Consider the following 19,982-nt stretch of genomic DNA (forward strand, 5'->3'; position numbering starts at 1 on the left):
TCACGCCGAAGACCCGGGTTCGAAACCCCACATGGGTACTATGAGTGAAGCCCATTTCTGGTGTCCCCCGCCGTGATATTGCTGGAATATTGCTAAAAGCGGCGTAAAACCAAACTCAGTCAGTCAGTCAGTCGTCCCAAACATGCTCTATCAGGGAGAGATCCGGTGAATTTGCAGGCCAAGGCAGTAAGTCAACGTTGTGGTGTTGCAAGAAATCCATAGCAACCCTTGCCGTATTAGGGCGGGCATTGTCCTGTTGGAATGTTAACCCAGGGCCATGACGTTGCAGAAAAGGAATTGCCACAGGTCGAAGAATCTGATCCCTGTAGCCCACACCAGTTAAGTTGCCCTGAACAATCACCAAAAGAGTTCTTTGGCGTGCTGTTATTCAACCCCAAATCATCACGGAACCACCACCAAAGCGATTCCTCTCCAAGACACAGGCCTGTGCATAACGTTCTCCCACGCGTCTATAGGCACGTTGACGTCCATCACTATGGGAAATGTTAAACCTGGACTCATCTGTAAAAACAACATTTCTCCACCAAAACAAGGGTCTGCGGACATGATTTCGGCACCACATTCGGCTAGCTTGTCGATGACGTTGTGTCAGGATAGGCCGTATGGCGGGACGTCGTGGTCTGATCCCGTGATGACGTAAACGATGTCGAACTGTGTTGGGGTGGATACGACGAAGTCCTGGGATGGTTCGGGCAGTCATCACTGCAGTCTGAAACCTGTGGCGAAGATGGGTCACCCTTATCCATCTGTCCTGTCTTGGCGTTGTTACACGTGGACGTCCAGAACGTGGCCGATCGATGACGTCATTTGTGTCCTGGTAGCGTCTCACCAGTGCAGAAATGGTGTTCCGGTGGCAGTGGAAATGTGCAGCCACTTGCCGTTGAGACATTCCCCCACGGACCATCCCAATGGCCTCATGACGTTGTGCAGACGTGAGCCTTGGCATGCTATGCGTTTCAATAGCCGTTTAATGTTTTGAACGATCGCAAGGGCAGGGGTTGAGCTTTCCAAAGTGACAGTATTGTGTGGCATTCATTTGCTCTGTTTCTCTTTCCCGGAATGCACGTGTAACAATGTATTGTACGTCTCAAGGACGAACCCACTGACGTCACGGAACGTGGCATGTGCATGCATGTTGGATACATGTCACTAATCTCTGAGTTTAAATCCTTATGTGTCTACACAGGTTTGATAAATTTAGATTTTAAATTTTTGTATGCACAGTTTCTTTATGTGCCTAGTATAGAAACACACTGATGAAAATGGACATGTATTTATGCACGCAGGTTTGAGTGTGATACAGGACTGATAAAGAAAACACTGTTAAACATGTATTGTCCAATGGAAGTAGAGGTGGGATGTAACAAATGACATGTGCAGAAAGGTCAAGGTCACAGAGCAGTCAGTATCTTGGACGTGACTAAGATTGGTTCTTCCACTGGATGAGATGCCTGTCCAAACCATAACACTCACACCAATACATCTGTCCACTTCCTGTATGCAATTGGGAGCATTAGAGTTCATGACGCCATCTGTACAGACGTGCTGGACGACCCCGGAGCATATACCGCGACTCATCACTGAACACTACAGTTCTCCACCTTTGTAATGGCCACTGAAGATGGTTTCGACACCACTGTCTACGTTGTCGTGTAAGGATAAGTCCCCGCAAAGGTCTCCTAGGACGAATACCAGTCTCACGAAGGCAGTTCCTGTCAGTTTGGTCCGAGATTGTTCAGAGTCCTGGCACTACAGATGGTGTAGAGGATGTGGTCGTGAACCTGTTCTGTAAGTGACGGAGACAGATAAAACCTTTCCTGGGCGGATGTGGTCAACCGCGTCTTTCTGACCGAGGATAATCATGTGTCGTACCATGCTGCTGGTGCCCATGCCTTCCTATGGTACACTAGGACACATTAAATTGCCTTGAAACTGTTGACTGTGACTCACCAGCTTCCAAATGACCAATTGCATTGTTGTGCTCTGCATGACTTCACCTCAAGATTTACATTTGTCAACTGCCGCCAAAACAATCAGACCCCCGAGATTTTGTTGCAAATGTTGCATGGATTGTGCATGCAAAAAAGAGTGCATGAATCGCATTACATTCATGCATCTTTACCTTTAACGAGAAAAACAGATTTGGTTGTGTTTTGGCGACAGGTTTGGCGAATGGCAATGGATTTAAACTCGGAAATGGTTGGAGAAAACATTCACCATAGACATTCAGATTATATACACACTTATGATTCATTTTCGAAAAAACATGGAAAAATACTGGCTATGATTTTCATTTTTGGAGAAGTATATTTTACCAAACTTAAGTAATTAAGTCAGACTTGGCAACATGGATAATTGCATGTCATCATGTTCAACAATGTCATATGACAGATTGTATCAATCAGTGTTTCCGTCTCTCTCCCTCAAGAACAACAGTTAGTGAGTTATGTTACAGGTCATTTGACCAGTACTTCTGTAATATCACTGACAGCATGTAGGAGGGATGCTGAAGTCATGCAGGTCTTCCACGTATAGGTGAAACACTTTAGCACAGGTCTGATGCACAATAACAGCAGTATATAGCAGAAGGAAGCAGTTTATTATCCACTAGTTTTGTCACTACTTTGTACAAACAAACCACTGTTGTGGGAATAATTATTTTCATTTCCATGAACGGTGACAGAATTTTATGAATATGCTGGTTGGTTGAAATGATATCAAATGTAACTTTATACATCAACAAAATACAAACCAAAGACAAATCTAATGTCACCTGGACCTATCATGTATCAGATCTTTTGCACATAGAGGACAAGATAATTTCGGAAATCAAAGCTAATTGCTTCATCAGAAAACATCATTACTCTCATGTTTCACAAAACATCTATATGTGAATGGATCTATAATGAAAAACAATTTTGACATGATTGTTACCAAAAATGTGTGCAGCTGTTTGGTAATTACTATGACATGACAGGTCGATATCAATATAAGACCTAAACCAGCATCACACTGACGACTGGATCTTCACCCCAGGCTAACAAAACACTCTGTCCTGCAGTTGGGAGTGAGATGGGTTCAACAACCCTCAACAATATTTCAGCTAAACCAGAACCAGTTGGTATGAAGTGGTAGAAAAGCCAAAAGCGACACTTACACTTTCACAAGTTCAGTAAAACAGACAAGTATGGGTATAGTGCTGCAAACCAAGACTCATAATCAGGATGAATCTCAGATTCAACCACAATCAGAAGATTCAGGCACACCCAAAGGGATACAACTCTGCACAGAGAATCCTGGAACTTGCGACATCATGGCTATTTGTGTCTCATCCAGTAATGATGCAGATGAAGGTCTGTGTCAGGCAGTCTTGTTATGTATGAAAGTGAACTGTAGCACAAAGCACACTTATCATCAACCTCAACGAGATATACAGCAACACACGACGCCCGAATAGCAGCCAGTTAATGTCCGACATGTTGCAGGTTACCAATGATACTCAGTCAATGGTCAGCTAATGGTCTGCATAAGACTGGTTAACAGCACCAGGTTCACCATGAGCTCCTGCAGGGCCAGGAAGATGACCCAGATTACTAATGACACCTCCCATACAATGGTCAGCTAATGGCCAACATGAGGCAGGTTCTGTACAGGCAGCACCAGGCTGACGATGAGCTCCTGCAGGGCCGGGAAGATGACGCAGATTACTAATGACACCTCCCATACAATGGTCAGCTAATGGCCAACATGAGGCAGGTTCTGTACAGGCAGCACCAGGTTCACCATGAGCTCCTGCAGGGCAGGGAAGATGACCCAGGTTACTAATGACACCTCCCATACAATGGTCAGCTAATGGCCAACATGAGGCAGGTTCTGTACAGGCAACACCAGGTTCACCATGAGCTCCTGCAGGGCCGGGAAGATGACCCAGATTACTAATGACACCTCCCATACAATGGTCAGCTAATGGCCAACATGAGGCAGGTTCTGTACAGGCAGCACCAGGCTGACGATGAGCTCCTGCAGGGCCGGGAAGATGACGCAGATTACTAATGACACCTCCCATACAATGGTCAGCTAATGGCCAATATGAGGCAGGTTCTGTACAGGCAGCACCAGGTTCACCATGAACTCCTGCTGGGCCGGGAAGATGACCCAGGTTACTAATGACACCTCCCATACAATGGTCAGCTAATGGCCAACATGAGGCAGGTTCTGTACAGGCAGCACCAGGTTCACCATGAGTTCCTGCAGGGCCGGGAAGATGACCCAGGTTACTAATGACACCTCCCATACAATGGTCAGCTAATGGCCAACATGAGGCAGGTTCTGTACAGGCAGCACCAGGTTGACCATGAGCTCCTGCAGGGCCGGGAAGATGACGCAGGTTACTAATGACACCTCCCATACAATGGTCAGCTAATGGCCAACATGAGGCAGGTTCTGTACAGGCAGCACCAGGTTCACCATGAGCTCCTGCAGGGCCGGGAAGATGACCCAGATTACTAATGACACCTCCCATACAATGGTCAGCTAATGGCCAACATGAGGCAGGTTCTGTACAGGCAGCACCAGGTTCACCATGAGCTCCTGCAGGGCCGGGAAGATGACCCAGGTTACTAATGACACCTCCCATACAATGGTCAGCTAAAGGCCAACATGAGGCAGGTTCTGTACAGGCAGCACCAGGTTCACCATGAGCTCCTGCTGGGCCGGAAAGATGACCCAGGTTACTAATGACACCTCCCATACAATGGTCAGCTAAAGGCCAACATGAGGCAGGTTCTGTACAGGCAGCACCAGGTTCACCATGAGCTCCTGCAGGGCCGGGAAGATGACCCAGATTACTAATGACACCTCCCATACAATGGTCAGCTAATGGCCAACATGAGGCAGGTTCTGTACAGGCAGCACCAGGTTCACCATGAGCTCCTGCAGGGCCGGGAAGATGACGCAGTGAGCGGAGTTGGGGTTCATGTCCATGTATCTCTTCAGCATCATGTTGACAGCTGAGATGGTCTGACTGTGTGGTGTGTTGGGCATCACTTGCTGCTGCTGACCAGTGGTGTTGCGGATGTCCAGGTGGGTGACGGTGTTGGAGCCGATGTCGTAGAACAGCGGGATGATCAGCGATGGTGGCTCTTTCCCAATCGGCAACGACAGATTCAGACGTGTGAGCTGCAACTATACACAAAGATAAATTAACAGGCTTTCCATTGTCACAGACTGAAGGCTATGGTAGTGAGTGAATTTAGTTTTACAGCACTTTTAGCAATATTCCAGCAATAACACTGCAGGGACACCAGACATGGGCTTGACACATTGTACCCAAGTGGGAAGGCTATGGTAACAGATTTTGATGGTACAGAAGCACAAAAAGACTACAGGAAGTCATTTAGAACTGCAATTTTCAGAACACCTCACAACATCTAGCAATACGCATCTGTACATGGAGAGATGATCACTCATCTCAGTATATCACTAAAATGGTTTCCATTCTTCATAAAAGTTACATTAAGTCTGTTTTCCTACATCTCACTGTTGCCAAGTATTAGACCAGCATGTATTTCCAGTAAACTTGTTTGTATCTAAGTACTTGCTCCAACAAAAAATATTACATGATGAGATATTCCCTTTCACTAAATGCCCAAAGAAGAAGAGACTTGTAAATCTACCAACCATGAGCACCATCTTGCCCTTGACGAGGTTGATGACGATGGCCGGGGTACCAGCAGGGGCATTGATGATGTGGCCGGTACCTGGAGGGATGGTCAAGCACCACTGAACTGACCACTTCAAGTTGCGATCAGGCATCTGCAGGGGAAAAACAGAAATAGGACCATGTATAGAGTTTTCGAAAATAGTCACCCATACATCCAGTGATAATCACTTTACAGGAACCCGTGAAGGTCCCGGGTTAGAATTGGTCTTCAGTAACCCATGCTTGTCGTCAAAGGCGACTATGCTTGTCGTAAGAGGCGACTAACGGGATCGGGTGGTCAGGCTCGCTGACTTGGTTGACACATGTCATCGATTCCAAATTGCGCAGATTGATGCTCATGCTGTTGATCACTGGATTGTCTGGTCCAGACTCGATTATTTACAGACCGCCGCCATATAGCTGGAATATTGCTGAGTGCGGCATAAAACTAAACTCACTCACTCACTCTCTTTACAGGATAATGTCTGAGACGATACACAACTATATCATGGAAGCTTGTAGGTAATACGGCTGGTACAAAATAGCTTTATCATGGCGGTCTGTGAGTAACATCTCAACAGCTCTACCCTCACGTAATCTAAGACAACCTACAGCCCTGGTACAAGCAAATGTGTAACATCACACAAGCTCTACCCTACACAATCTGACTTACGCAACCTACAGCCCCAGTAGAAGGACATGTATAACATCTCACCAGCTCCATCCTCATGATCTGGATACAGTCCTTCAGGATGAGGGTGGGTGCTCCTAGGAGGCGGCTGAACGCTGTCAGGGCGTTGATCTTGTACGGAGGACCAGCCACCTGTGGAAAGACAGTGAATCAGTCATCAACATGTCATGGTACTCTGTCCATTTGCCATTACTTCATCACAGACAGAAGCATAGTATCATAGATGCACTGAAATGCTGGCACTAGTTGGATTACCAAGTCGCTGACAAGTACATGCACATAACATAGCCTACCTTCAACTCAAAGAACTTCTCCAGAATCTGCAGCTCTTCTGGTGCCCAGGGGTCTTTACAGTCTGTAAGTAGAACAACTGTCTTGTACATTCTGTCTACTTGCCCTAATTACCATGCGTCACAGTATAAGCCATGAGTGATTGACCGATTGTGTGACTAAGTAAAATTTAGCTAAACCTGTAGAGGTTTCCAATTCTTTAAAGAGAATTGTCCTTGGGGTACATATATGCATTTTCTGCATTGAAAATGTCATGTGACAGTTGTATCAATGTTTTAATAAAAATATTGTCTATTTTATCTATTTTACGGCCCCCACCACATGGAGTTACCTCCCTGCTACGCATGCGCAGCCAACCAGGTAAGCACCTAGGCCCTAGGCTGCTGAATAAATCAGTGAACAGAATTGTGGGGAGGTGGGTGGCCCTACCCCAAGGACAATTCTCTTCAAAGAATTGGAAACCTCTACAGGTTTAGCTAATTCTTTTTCATAGAGATCGTCTTTGGGGTACAAATATGCATTAACAGAGACTCCCAAAGACCGGAGGCTAGGGAGGAGGGAATTCTGTCAAAGTACACATAAATAGCGATCGTTAGGAAGAATTAATAGACGCTACAACACTCACCTGTCACGTGTCCTGAAGCTTCCGCGAGAGGCATGATGGGAGGGTAACCGACAGGGAGGAAAGTACTGAGACCCGACCTCACAGGTTAAGCAAAGCAAGTCGCACACAGTGCGAAAGTATAAAACCCAGCCCACATCGTGAATCTATTAAAGAGCACCGTAAGGGGAAAACAAACTCACAACCGACTATAATCTCCTGAGAGAAATCGAAAGTAGATAGATATGATAACAGTGGATATATCAATTATACACAATTGAAAGCAGCGTCATCTGTCCAAATCGGTCCACGAGAATGTGTATCAAGCTGATAGTGCCTTATAAAAGAGCTAGGCCTGCTCGAAATAGCGGCAGAGCATATCTCTTCAATGGGCAGTGCCGATGCAAAAGCCTTTGAAATGGCCACTGCCCTGACCGAGTGAGCCTTCAACCCCTCAGGGGGAGGCTTGCCCTTAGCCTGATAAGCAGCACAAATGACCGATACAAGCCAGCGTCATAGGGTCTGTTTGCTCGCCTGGCAACCCAGCCTTCCCGCCACCGTAACAGCAGAACAGATGGGTAGCCATACGCATCCCTTGTGTTTATTTGATATAGACCTCGAGGGTCTTACGGACATCCAACGGTCGAGTGCTCGTTGCAGAGGTCCCCGATGTAGAAGGCTGGGTAAGAGCAGGAAGTTCGATAGGAGCTGTCACATGGAAAGCGTGATTGATCTTCGGACGGTAAGTATCCGGGAGCCGAATACTGACACGATCTGGATGGAACACAGTCAGCGCCCGGTCTGCCAACATAGCATGTAAGTCGCCAACCCTTCGCCCATATGTTACCGCCACCAGAAATACGGCCTTCCATGTTAACAGCTGAATGGAAATAGCCGATAGACGTGAGAACGTAGGACCGGACAGCCAATCTAGCACAATTGACAAATCCCAAGGTGGGCTGGTTCGCCTGAAAGCAGGTCGAACCCGATCCACGCCAGCTAAAAAGCGCTGCATAAGAGGATGCTGCCCCAGTAGAGCACCATCGACAGGGGTGTGGAAAGTGGAAATAGCGGTGGAGTAGCCACGAATGGTCGAAGCCGCCAAGCCTTCTTCCAAACGAGCTTGCAGAAACTCAGACTAAATCCGCAGAAAAGGGATCTGCAATCCACCTATCTGAACACCAGCGCGCATAGCGGGACCACCTATCCTCACATGAACGTTTGTCGAATCCTGCCTCGAAGCCAGAATTGTGTCTGCAACTGCTGCAGGAATTACGCATGCTTCGAGGCTAGACCTGACAGAAGCCAAGCCACCCACTGAATCCTTGGATTGGGGTATGGCACACCGTTCTGAGTGAGAATGAGTGAGAATGTCCGGTCGCAAAGATGCTAGAACATGAGGCTGTACATCTGGGAGAAGGGGACATAGCGGTGCCAGTAGCAAAAGTATCTGAGCTGCCTGGGTGGACAGCTGGGAGAGGACCCGGGGAAAGAGTGGTAGAGGCGGAAACGCCCACAGCACCTTGCCCTGTCCAATCCAGCAGGAAGGCATCGGAAGCCAAGGCCCTCTGGTCCAGTAATCGAGAGCAAAACATGGGTCTCTGATTCGTCCCGCCGGACGCAAACAGATCCACCTGAAACGATCCGTACAACTGAGAGATAACTCTGAATATCTGCCGGTCAAGCATCCACTCGTGCGGGGCAAGGATCAGGCGAGAGAGAGTGGCTGCTCTCACGTTCTTCAGCCCCGGGAGATAAACAGGAATCACCTGACAGTCGCACTGGTCGCACCAGAGGAGAAATTCCCACGTCTGCTGAAGGAGCGTTAGGGACACCGTGCCGCCTTGCTTCAGGATGTACGTCATGGCCGTAGGGTTGTCTTCAACTGAAGCCGAACCACCTGGCCCTGAACATGCTCCCGGAAGCGCTCAATACCAACCGCACAGCTCTCAGTTCTAAGACATTGATGTGAAGGTGGGCCTCAGGGAAATGTAAGAGCTGGCATCCTGATTTCCAAAGGGACCCCCTTGGAGAGATTCCCCACATTGGTCCACCACTGAAGGTGAGGAGACAACCACCCGGGGACTGTGAGACACTTCTCCAGATCCTCCGAGTGAGCCCACAGACATGCCAAAGCATGCTGTATAGGGCGCATCCTCAACCGCGCCCGCCACACGACAGAGATAGTTGCCGCTATATGACCAAGTAGACGGAGCCAAGTCTGCGCTGGTGCCTGGGGCTGGGCCCGGTCGGGCGACAAAGAGGCAAGACCTTTGTGAGTTGTGAACGCGCCCCGAGAAAAACCAAGTCCTAGGTGGGTACCAGGTTGGATTTCTTGAGGTTTATGATCCACCCCAGTCAACCTTGAATGTCTATCACCGTGTGGGTAGAATCTAGGCTCGCTGGCTGATTTAGAGTGCTGAGCAACCAGTCGTCTAGGTAAGGGTAACAATGCCTTCCTTGTGACCTTGCGAGGCTAGCCGGCACTAACATGAGCTTGGTGAACACCCTGGGGGGCAGTGGATATGCCAAAGGGGAGCACCGTGAATTGGTAACACATCCCGTCGTAAGAGAACCGGAGGTACTGCTTGAATGAGGGATGAATTGGCACATGTAGATACACATCCTTTAGGTCGATCGACGTAAGCCAATCGCTGGGCTGAACACAGAAAATCACCGAGCGAAGTGTCTCCATCTTGAAGGATGGAACCTCTAACATGCGATTCAACCCCTTGAGGTTGAGAATGGTACGTGGAATAAAACCCCGCCTGTTCCTCGCCTGGTGCGCTCTATTGCAGACTTGTCCAGCAAAGTCTGAACTTCGTCACACAGTATACCCGCCTTGACCGGACATGATGGCACCTGAGTGCGCCTTATGCCGGTGAACTCTGGCGGGCCTCGCTTCCACAGTGGTAGATGGCCAACACTGTTGCTGGATAGCACCCAAGTGTTGCTGATAGCCTTCTCCCACTCCGGTAGTAATAGAGATAGGCGGCCTCCCACTGGGACGTTGTGGTAAGAGTGAGTGAGTGGTCCCCTGTAGATGAACTGGTTGGGACGGACCCACAGCGACAGCTTGCAGGTTTAACGGGAGAGCGAGAAGCCAGCGGTTGCTCCAACAAGGCCTTAGAGTCCTTGAAGGAGGTAGCTGCAGCAGCAGCCTCCCGAATGCCCTGCTGTGCCCCTGGAAACAACGTCACTCCCAGCCGAAACGGAAGGGCCAGCAAGGTATGCTGTGTTGCTGCCGAATAACGGGATGTAGACAGCCACAGCTTGCACATCCCCATGACTGCACACATCACCGTAGACGTGGCAGACCAAAAGAGTCTCACGTCAGGTGGGCCTGTACTTCGGATAGTTGGCGGAGCAGAACAACATTCGGGGAAACGTCACCAGTGCTACCTTCCTCCTCCAGAGCCGACCTTTGTATCGAGGAAAGGTACGCCTTGTGGACCACGACCCGCACCTGATGCATGGCATTCCGGTAGACTTCCTCGTAAGTCTGGTATGCCTGTTGCAGGGGGCGCCTGCTAGGGCAAACGGTGGTACTAACCGCCCTTGCTTGGCAGCCGGGGCTGCACCTGAGGATGCCTAGCCTCCCCCGAGGGCAATCGAAGTAAACTCGCACTCGTCAACCACCGGCACAAAGAACAGAGAATCATCCCCTAGCTGATACCTCTTAACGAGTTCAAGTAGATCAAACCGGAGGCGAGGAGGGGATCCATCACGTCCAGGGAAAGCAAGATACGGAGCTGTGTCTGAGAGGGTTGCCTAGGGGCAAACGCCTCACCCGGCAGGCGGAACTCAGTCGAGTCTGAGCAACATGTCGGTGAACCCCTACCCGGTGGGAGGCCGAGCCACAGACGCTGCGGGAAGGGAAGAGCCGAGGGAACTCTTAGCTCCAGCCACCGACACAACACTCGAACCACGGTCCCGAGACACGGGAGGAAGGCCGGGCAGAACTGGCTCCTCCACTCTCATGGGGCGGGTGACGCAGGGACCGGAACCCCAGGAATCCTCAACGGACCCTGCACCAACACCGAGAGAGGGACTGGGAGCGAACCCTCCCCCTCCGGGGCAGCCGAGGCGTCCAGACCCGACGCCAAAGGCAAAGGATCTACAGACGCCTCCAGGCCAAGGGATCGCGCCGAGCTCGGTGATCCCACCCCCGGACTCTTGGTCCCCCGATCAGAGTGGGCGAGGAACTCCTGCCAGAGACCTCCAACCGACTCGTGACAGAGGGACTTCACGGAGTCCATATGCTGCTGAAACAATTGTGTGATAAGTTACATATCAATACCACTGGATGGAGACGGTGAGTGCGACTATGCGAAGTAGACTTAGATTTAGTTTGCTTAGCCTTTTTGGCCTTGGACGGGACAACCTCCTTGGTCAAGTCCCCTCCCGTCTCACGCAATTCCTTATAAAAAAGGAAGTCAGCCCGTCTCTTCTAGGCCCGAGAGGAGAAGCCCATGCACAACTCACAGATGTCAGGGTTATGCCCTGCCTTCTCCAGGCAGCATAAGCATTTGTCATGCTTATCTGAACAGGGATTATTTTGCCCGCAGGCAGCACACACCGTAAACGCCTGAAAGCAAACTCGCAAGCATGTAGCTAACAGTGTAACACAACAGCATAAATATACACATACAAAACATTGAAAATTACGTGAATGCGACGACATGAAATACTTAATAATAACGCAATATTTCAACCACGTGGCATGCTAAACTTCCCTCCGTGGAATAGCAACACATGCGAAAACCATGGGAAAGCTAGCGTAAAAGTTTAATACAAAGTCACATGAAATAACAGACTGCCAAGTCCATAAAACGTTTCTCAAAACGAATAAAGGCCATACATACAGTTGTTGAAGTCTCAGACATTCTTCCTACAAGAAGTAAATCAGCTAGTAACTCTTGGGTAAATACGTGTGAACGCTAGAGTGACAGCAGAAGGAATCATGATACGGGCCTAGGTGCTTACCTGGTTGGCTACGCATGCGTAGCAGGGAGGTAACTTCACGTGGTGGGGGCCATATAATAGCTAAAAAAGATTTTATTTATTGTACAATATATTTATTAAAACATTGATACAACTGTCACATGACATTTTCAGCTGCAGAAAATGCATATATGTACCCCAAGGACGATCTCTATGAAAAAGAATTATGTTACTTTCATCAGTAGTTCAGTCATATTATGTCATGTGTGCTTGATGTGTCGGGAAAGTCCAAAATAATTCTGAACATCTGGTCCAACTCAGACCATGCCATGACTTACCTTGTGTGGGGAAGGCTTTCATCTGTAGAGTCTGCAAGTTGGCCTGATTCATGCTCACTTTGTACTGCAGACTCTCTCCCTTAAACACATTCACTCCTGGCTCGTTGAACGGCAGGGCTGTCAACTGTAACCAGGAATACAATCCAGTAACTCACGATTTGCTTTCAAGGCCATTTGGGGGACAAACAGAAACTCCTTACAAGATTTTTGAGTGAATTTAGAAGTTAGAAATGTATATTCAGATAGTGGGGATGATACATTTCTTTATAACAATTATAGTTGATTATTCGCACTTATCTTGTTATCATTTATGTTCAACAAGTTACCAGATTATAGCCATTGTCAACATACACTGTCATCACTCTGTATCTGGCGTGACAGATGTCGACGCATGTACACACAGCCGAAGAACCTCTCGATGGGAGATGCTGGCAAGGGCTGCATCCCTGCGATGGCTACGGAGGACGTGGGCATGGTGTTGGGGGTCAGCAGGTTGCTGAACGCTTCGTGGGACAGCAGGGTTGGCACAGACGCTGCCCACGACCTCTGGGGCAGCATTCGGGATGGTGGACTGACAACTGGTGATAGAGGATCGAATGAGAAATTGATTGAACTTATTGTATGACATTTTTAAAAAGAAACTAGTTCCCCTTCCAAATAACAGATGAGATCAGTTGAAAGGTTACTTGAGTCATATCTCAAAACGAGGAAGAACAATGTTATGTGTGCTTGAATCACACAAAGTCAAAATGCATGTGTTTTTTTCAAATGGTTGTGTTTCCGTATTTCCTAATAAGAACAACCTTGAACAATGACAGACTGTATACTACTACAACAAGGATCTAAGACCAGTGCACGTGAACATGCCATTAAATCAAGAGTTAATATAGCCTATTATCACAATTATCAAAAATACATTGCTTCAAACATTAGAGCCAACAGATAATGAGTTCTGGACCAAACAAACCAGATCAGGGTACTCACCGGATGCCTTGCTGTGGTCCGAGTCCTTGTGCTGTGTCTGAGGGGAGTGGAGAGCAGGATGCCCTGGGGATGCCACCATGTGGTGAGATGCCGGACTTGGTCCCTGGACAGACGGGGAGCCCGGCCAGTTCCGGGGGTTAGGGGACGGCATCGCCAGGCTGGAGCTGGGGTAAGGTGACCCACCCTCCACCATACCTAATACACAGAAACAGCAACATGTTACATGGAGGGACTCACCTTAGATTGTGTTGGACATGTGTTCTGCTGCCTACTAACAAGCATTTTCTCAGCAGCAATGTACCTACTTCCTCATCATTCAAGCATATTCAGACATCAACACATAAAAAAGGTATCAAGTTCTTGATCATATTTACATTTACACACATTGTAATTTATGGTTGGTTCGGTTGGTTTGTTGTTTAAGGCCACGCTCAGCAGTATTTCAGCTATATGGCGGCGGTCTGTAAATAATCGAGTCTGGACCAGACAATCCAGTGATCAACAGTATGACTGACTGACTGACTGAGTATGGTTTTACGCCGCTTTTAGCAATCTTTCAGCAATATCACGGCGGGGGACACCACAAATGGGCTTCACACATAATACCCATGTGGGGATTCGAACCCGGGCCTTCGGCATGACGAGCGAACGCTTTAACCACTAGGCTACCCCACCGCCCTCAACAGCATGAGCATCGATCAACGCAATTTAACCAAACCTGCAGAGGTTTTCAATTCTTTGAAGAGAGTCGTCCTTGGGGTACATATTATGCATTTTCCGGCTGAAAAATGTCCTGTGACAGTTGTATCAATGTTTTTTGAATAAAAAGATTGAACAATAAATAAACTCTTTTATTTATTATACGGCCCCTACCTCACGGAGTTACCTCCCTTAGCGCATGCGCACCAACTGGGTAGGCTCCTAGACCCGTATCATCATTCCTTCTGCTGAATATATCAGTGAACAGAATTGCGGGGAGGCGGAGGCCCTACCCAGGACGACTCTCTTCAAAGAATTGAAAACCTCTGCAGGTTTGGTTAATTCTTTTCAGAGAGATCGCCCTTGGGGTACATATTATGCATAAACACAGACTCCCAAAGACCGAGGCCAGGGAGGAGGGAATTCTGTCCAAGCACACACAAATATAGCGATCAGATCATGGAAAAAATTGAACAGACGCCATAACACTCACCTGTCACTTGTCCCAGTTTCGCTCGTGAGAGGCATTATGGGAGGGGAACTGACAGGGAGGAATTGTGCTCAAAGACTAACCTCTAGCATAATGAGACATTGCACGAGTGCTTAATGTCAATGAATCCCCACCCACTAAGTGGCTTTTACATAAGAGCAATCGTGAGGGGAATGCAAAATACCACTCACTAACGATATAGTAACTCCAGAGAATCGAAAGGGGTACAGGTTCTCTGAGTGAGCACACAGTAGCACAGACATGTCAATAATGGAATTATTGTACAGTAGCCAAAACAAACCAATAAACCAAGACTCACTCGGTCAGGGTGGCAGGACACTGTCCACTGGAGAGAACAGTACGGCCAAAGCTCGCGACGATTACGGAATGCGACGAGCTGATAATGGCGATAAACGCGTTTACCGGCTCCAAATAGCGGGCGGAGCAGATCTCTTCAATGGGGAGTGCCGATGCAAAAGCTTTTGAGGCTGCTACTGCCCTGACCGAGTGAGCCTTCAACCCCTCAGGGGAGGCTTGCCCTTAGCCTGATAAGCCGCACAAATACACGAGACTAGCCAGCGAGACAAAGTCTGCTTGCTCGCTGGCAGACCAGCCTTCCTGCCACCGTAACAACAGAACAGCTGGGTACCCGCACGATTCCCCGCGCTCGCTTGATATAGACTTTGAGCGCCTTACGGACATCCAACGGGTGAGTGCTCAGAGGAGTGGTCCCCGATGTGGAAGGCTGGGTAAGAGTAGGAAGTTCGATAGGAGCTGTCACATGGAAAGCGTGATCGACCTTCGGTCGGTAAGTATCTGGGAGGTGAATACTGACACGATCCCGGTGAAACACAGTCAGCCGGTCGGACGACATAGCATGTAAATCGCCAACCCTACTTCACCAGATGTTACCGCCACCAGAAAACAGCTTTCCAGGTCAACAACTGAATGGAAATAGCCGATAGGTGTGAGAAAGTGGGACCGACAGCCAATCGAGCACGCATCGACAAATCCCAAGGTGGACTGGTTCGCCTGAGAGCAGGTCGAATCCGCTCCGCCAGCGCAGAAAGCGCCAGCACGAGAGGGTGCTGCCCCAGAAGAGCACCATCGACAGGGGTGTGAAAAGTGGAAATAGCGGTGGAGTAGCCGCCAATGGTCGCCAGGCCTTCTTCCAAACGAGCTTGCAAAACTCCAATACGGACTAAATCCGCAGAAAAGGGATCTGCAATCCCCTATCTGAACACCAGCGCGCATAGCGGGACCACCTATCCTCGCACTGAACGCTTTGTCAATCCCACCTCGGCCAGAATTGTGTCTGCAACTGCTGCAGGAATTCCCGCGTGCCTCGAGGTTAGACCTGACAGAGGCCAAGCCACCCACTGAATCCGTGGATTTGGGGGGGCCCGCTCTGAGTGAGAATGTCCCGTCGCCAAGGTAATAGAACAGGAGGCTGAGCCAGAAACCTGAGAATTACCGAAACCAGCTCTGTGACGGCCAAAGCGTGCCAGTAGCACAAGTAGCCGAAGCTGGCTGGGTGGACAGCTGTGAAAGGACACGGGAATGAGTGGTAACGGCGGAACGCCCAGAGCACTTTGCCCGTCCAATCCAGCAGGAAGGCGCGGCAGCCAACGCCTCTGGGTCCGGTATCCGAGCAGAACACGGGTGTCTGATGCGCCCCGCCGGACGCAAACAGATCCACCTCGAATCCACCCGCACAACTGGGAGATTACTGTGAATATCTGCCTGTCGAAAGCATCCACTGCTCGCGGGGCCAGGATCCGGGCGAGCGCGATCTGCTCGCGACGCTCTCCAGCCCCGGAGATAAACAGGAGTACCTGACAATCGCACTGGTCGCACCAGAGGAGAAAGTCCCACGCTCCCCGAGGAGCGCTTGGGGACACCGTGGCTCCCTGCTTCAGGATGTACGACATGGCCGCCTGGTTGTCTAACTGAAGACGGACTACCTGGCCACGGACATGCTCTCTGAAGCCAATACCAACCGCACAGCTCTCAGTTCCAACACGTTGATGTGAAGGTGGGCTTCGCTTCGACCAGAGTCCGAAGCCGACAGACTGCCCAGAACACCCCCTCAGCCCGTGAGGGACGATCGGTCTGAACTGTGAGAGCTGGCGCCGGATTTCCAAGGGAACCCCTGGTGAGATTCCCGACATTTGTCCACCACTGAAGGTGAGGTGTCAACCACTCGGGGACTGTGAGACTGCGCGCCCAGATCCTCCGCGGTGAGTCCACAGCCGAGCCAAAGCTTGCTGTATGGGACGATCCTCAACCGCGCCCGCCACAGTACAGAGATCGTCACGCCATATGGCCCAGTAGACGGAGCCAAGTCGTGTGCTGGTGCCTGGGGCTGGGAGAGGAATGAAGATACCATCTCCGAACTCTGGTGACCCGGTCGGGCGACAAAGGAAACGAGATCCTTGTTCGCTTGGAATCGCGCTCCAAGAAAAACCAAGTCCTGGGTGGGTACCAGGTCGGATTTCTTGAGGTTGATGATCCACCCCAGTCGAAAGTTAGAATGTCTATCACTGTGTGAGTAGCATCTTGACTCGCTGGCTGTGTTAGTGCTCCGAGCAACCAGTCGTCTAGGTAAGGGTAACAACGCCTTCCTTTGCGAGCGAAGCTAGGGTAGCTGGGACTAACATGAGCTTGGTGAACACCCTTGGGGCAGTCGATATGCGAAGGGGAGCACCCTGAATTGGTAATACATCCCGTCGTAAGAGAACCGGAAGGTACTGCTTGAACGATGGATGTATGGGTACATGCAGATACGATCCTTTAGGTCGATTGACGGAGCCAATCGCCGGGCTGAACAGATGAGATCACCGAGCGCAGTGTCTCCATCTTGAAGGATGGTACTTTCGAAAGCATGCGATTCAACCCCTTGAGGTTGAGAATCGGACGGAACCCGCCGTCTTTCTTCGGGACGAGGAAGTACGTGGAAAAAATCCGCCTCTGTTCCTCTCCCGGTGGAATGCGCTCGATTAGCGGACTTGTCCAGCAGAGCCTGAACTGTCCGCGCCAATATGTCCGCCCTGGCTTGACATGACGGCACCGGAGTCGCGACGTGATGCCGTGAAGTCGGGCGGACCTCGCTTCCACAGTGGGAGATGGCCTATGCTGACCGTGGCCAGCACCCAAGCGTTGTTGGTAGCCTTCTCCCATTCCGCAGGAATAGAGAGAGGCGGCCTCCCACTGGGATATGGGGTAGGGAGCTGTGTGTAGACCCGAGTAGCGGAGCTGACTGGGCGTGACACACGGCTTGAGCGGCAGCCTGATGGGTTAACGGGAGGTCGGGCAGACCTCCCGCGCCTGGCTAAAAGGCTGGGAGCTAGTCGAGGACTGCTCCTTGCCCCTACCCCTTGGCGGACCTGTTCCTCCGCCTACCCCTACCAAGCGGCCGGCCAGCCCGGCAGACTCGGTGTAGGCTGCACCCCGGCGGAGGAAGGTGGCACGGGAGCGCGGGGGCGAGACACCCGCGGGTGCTCCAACAAGGCCTTAGAGTCCTTGAAGGAGGTAGCTGCAGCGGCAGCCTCCCGTATGACCTGCTGGGCCCCTGGAAAGAGGGTCGCTCCCAGACGGAAAGGGAGGGCCAGCAAGGTCTGCTGTGTTGCTGCCGAGTACCTAGACGTCGACAGCCACAGCCTGCGCATCCCCATGACTGCGCACATCACCGTCGACGCAGCAGACCGCAAAGAGTCGCGCGCGAGGTGAGCCTGCACTTCCGAAAGCTGACGGAGCAGCACGACATGCGGCGACACGTCGCCAGCATGCCCCTCCGCCTCCAGGGCCGACCTCTGAACCGAGGAGAGGTAGGCCTCATGGACCACCACCCGCACCTGCTGCATCGCGTTCCGTAGACCTCCTCGTGAGGGGGCGGACGCCGAAGTGAACTGCTCCGGAGGAACAGCCTCCCCGCTCTACAAGTGCACAATTGGCACAACGAACAGGGAATCCTCCCCAAGCTGGTAGCCGCGCACGAGATCCGGTAAGTCAAACCGTACTCGGGCACCAGACAAGAGGGGATCGACCACGTCCGAGAACAACGAAGGCAGAATGCGGAGCTGCGTCTGCGAGGGTTGCCTAGGGGCAAACGCCTCGCCTGGCAAGCGGAACTCAGTCGAGTCCACGCAACCAGCAGGCACCGCGGCCTGGGGTAGGCCCTCGGCAATTCTCTGCCGGACCTCCTGCAAGGCCGAAGCAAAACGGAAGCCTCTGTCCTGCTCCTCAACCTCCCCAAGCTCCATTGCCTCGGCGCCCGAGCCCGAGTCAGAGGCTGGGTCTCCTCCGTAAGAGGACCCGAACTCCGACCCGGTGGACTGCCTAGCGCTAGGAACCACAGGAAGGGAAGAACAGACAGACGGCTCCACGTCAGCGCCAGCCGGCGTGCGTGGACCCCGGTCCCGAGACGCTGGAGGCAGGCCAGGCAGAACTGGTGCCTCCGCTCTCAAGGGGCGGGTGTGCGCAAGGACCGGAATACCAGGAATACTCAACGGTCCTCGCGCGCTAACTCCGAGAGGGGACTGGGAGCACCTCCTCTCTCGAGCAGCCGAAGGCGTCCGGATCCGGCCAGAGGCAACGGATCTACAGACGCCTCAAGGCTGAGGGATCGAGCCGAGCCCGCGATCCCACCCCAGACTCTCGCCCCCGTCCGAGTGGGCGAGGAACTCCTGCCGGAGACCTCCAACCGACTCCCGAACGAAGGACTTCTTCACGGAGTCCATATGCTGCTGAAACATAGAGTCCATTACCGACATGTCAAAACCACTCGGGCGGTAGGAGAGGGGAAGGGCCTCGGATTTTTCCCTTTTTGACGTGACGTTTTGTTTTAGACGGGGACTCTGCGCCAGGTCCCCCTCCCCGCCACGATCTCAACGATAAAACAACGATCGCCGCCGCCTCTTCTGGGCCCGGGGAAAAGGCCAGACAAATAGGGCAGGACTCAGCGTCGTGGCCCGTCTTCTCAAGACAGGCAACGATAGCTCATGCCTGTCGCCCGTGGAATTTCTCTCTGTCCACAGACCGAACAGGATGAAAAGGCCTGAAAGCAAACACGCAAGCATGTAGCTAACAGCGCCAGCAGCATATAAACACGTAGAAAACATTGAAAAATACGTGAAGGTTACCACGGAAAGTAATAGTTGGTTTTAATACGCAATATTACGACCACATGGCACGCTAAACTTCCCGCCATGGCAGAGCAACAC

At 50.8% G+C, this 19,982-nt stretch overlaps 2 protein-coding genes across 4 annotated transcripts in view; both read right to left on the reverse strand.

Moving 5' to 3' along the window:
* Positions 1 to 2,601: 2,601 nt before the first annotated feature.
* The window catches only part of LOC124290090 (mediator of RNA polymerase II transcription subunit 14-like), a 67,272-nt gene continuing 49,891 nt past the window's right edge, over positions 2,602 to 19,982 (reverse strand). For all 3 annotated transcript variants that reach the window (XM_046726778.1, XM_046726779.1, XM_046726777.1), the window contains exons 35-42: positions 13,572 to 13,766; positions 12,939 to 13,165; positions 12,588 to 12,711; positions 6,707 to 6,768; positions 6,438 to 6,545; positions 5,701 to 5,835; positions 4,874 to 5,205; positions 2,602 to 3,549 (exon numbers count right to left, since the gene is read on the reverse strand). In XM_046726778.1, coding sequence (XP_046582734.1) covers positions 4,897 to 5,205; positions 5,701 to 5,835; positions 6,438 to 6,545; positions 6,707 to 6,768; positions 12,588 to 12,711; positions 12,939 to 13,165; positions 13,572 to 13,766 — 1,160 coding nt within the window. In that variant the 3' untranslated portion in view covers positions 2,602 to 3,549; positions 4,874 to 4,896. The remainder of the gene's footprint in view (positions 3,550 to 4,873; positions 5,206 to 5,700; positions 5,836 to 6,437; positions 6,546 to 6,706; positions 6,769 to 12,587; positions 12,712 to 12,938; positions 13,166 to 13,571; positions 13,767 to 19,982) is intronic.
* Positions 3,536 to 4,885, reverse strand: LOC124290087 (collagen alpha-1(I) chain-like). The gene has a single exon (XM_046726775.1). The coding sequence runs from the start codon at positions 4,883 to 4,885 to the stop codon at positions 3,536 to 3,538; it is 1,350 nt and encodes a 449-aa protein (XP_046582731.1).

This window comes from Haliotis rubra, unplaced genomic scaffold (assembly GCF_003918875.1).
Source record: "Haliotis rubra isolate DU_JTF1 unplaced genomic scaffold, ASM391887v1 Scf456, whole genome shotgun sequence".
Taxonomy (NCBI): domain Eukaryota; kingdom Metazoa; phylum Mollusca; class Gastropoda; order Lepetellida; family Haliotidae; genus Haliotis; species Haliotis rubra.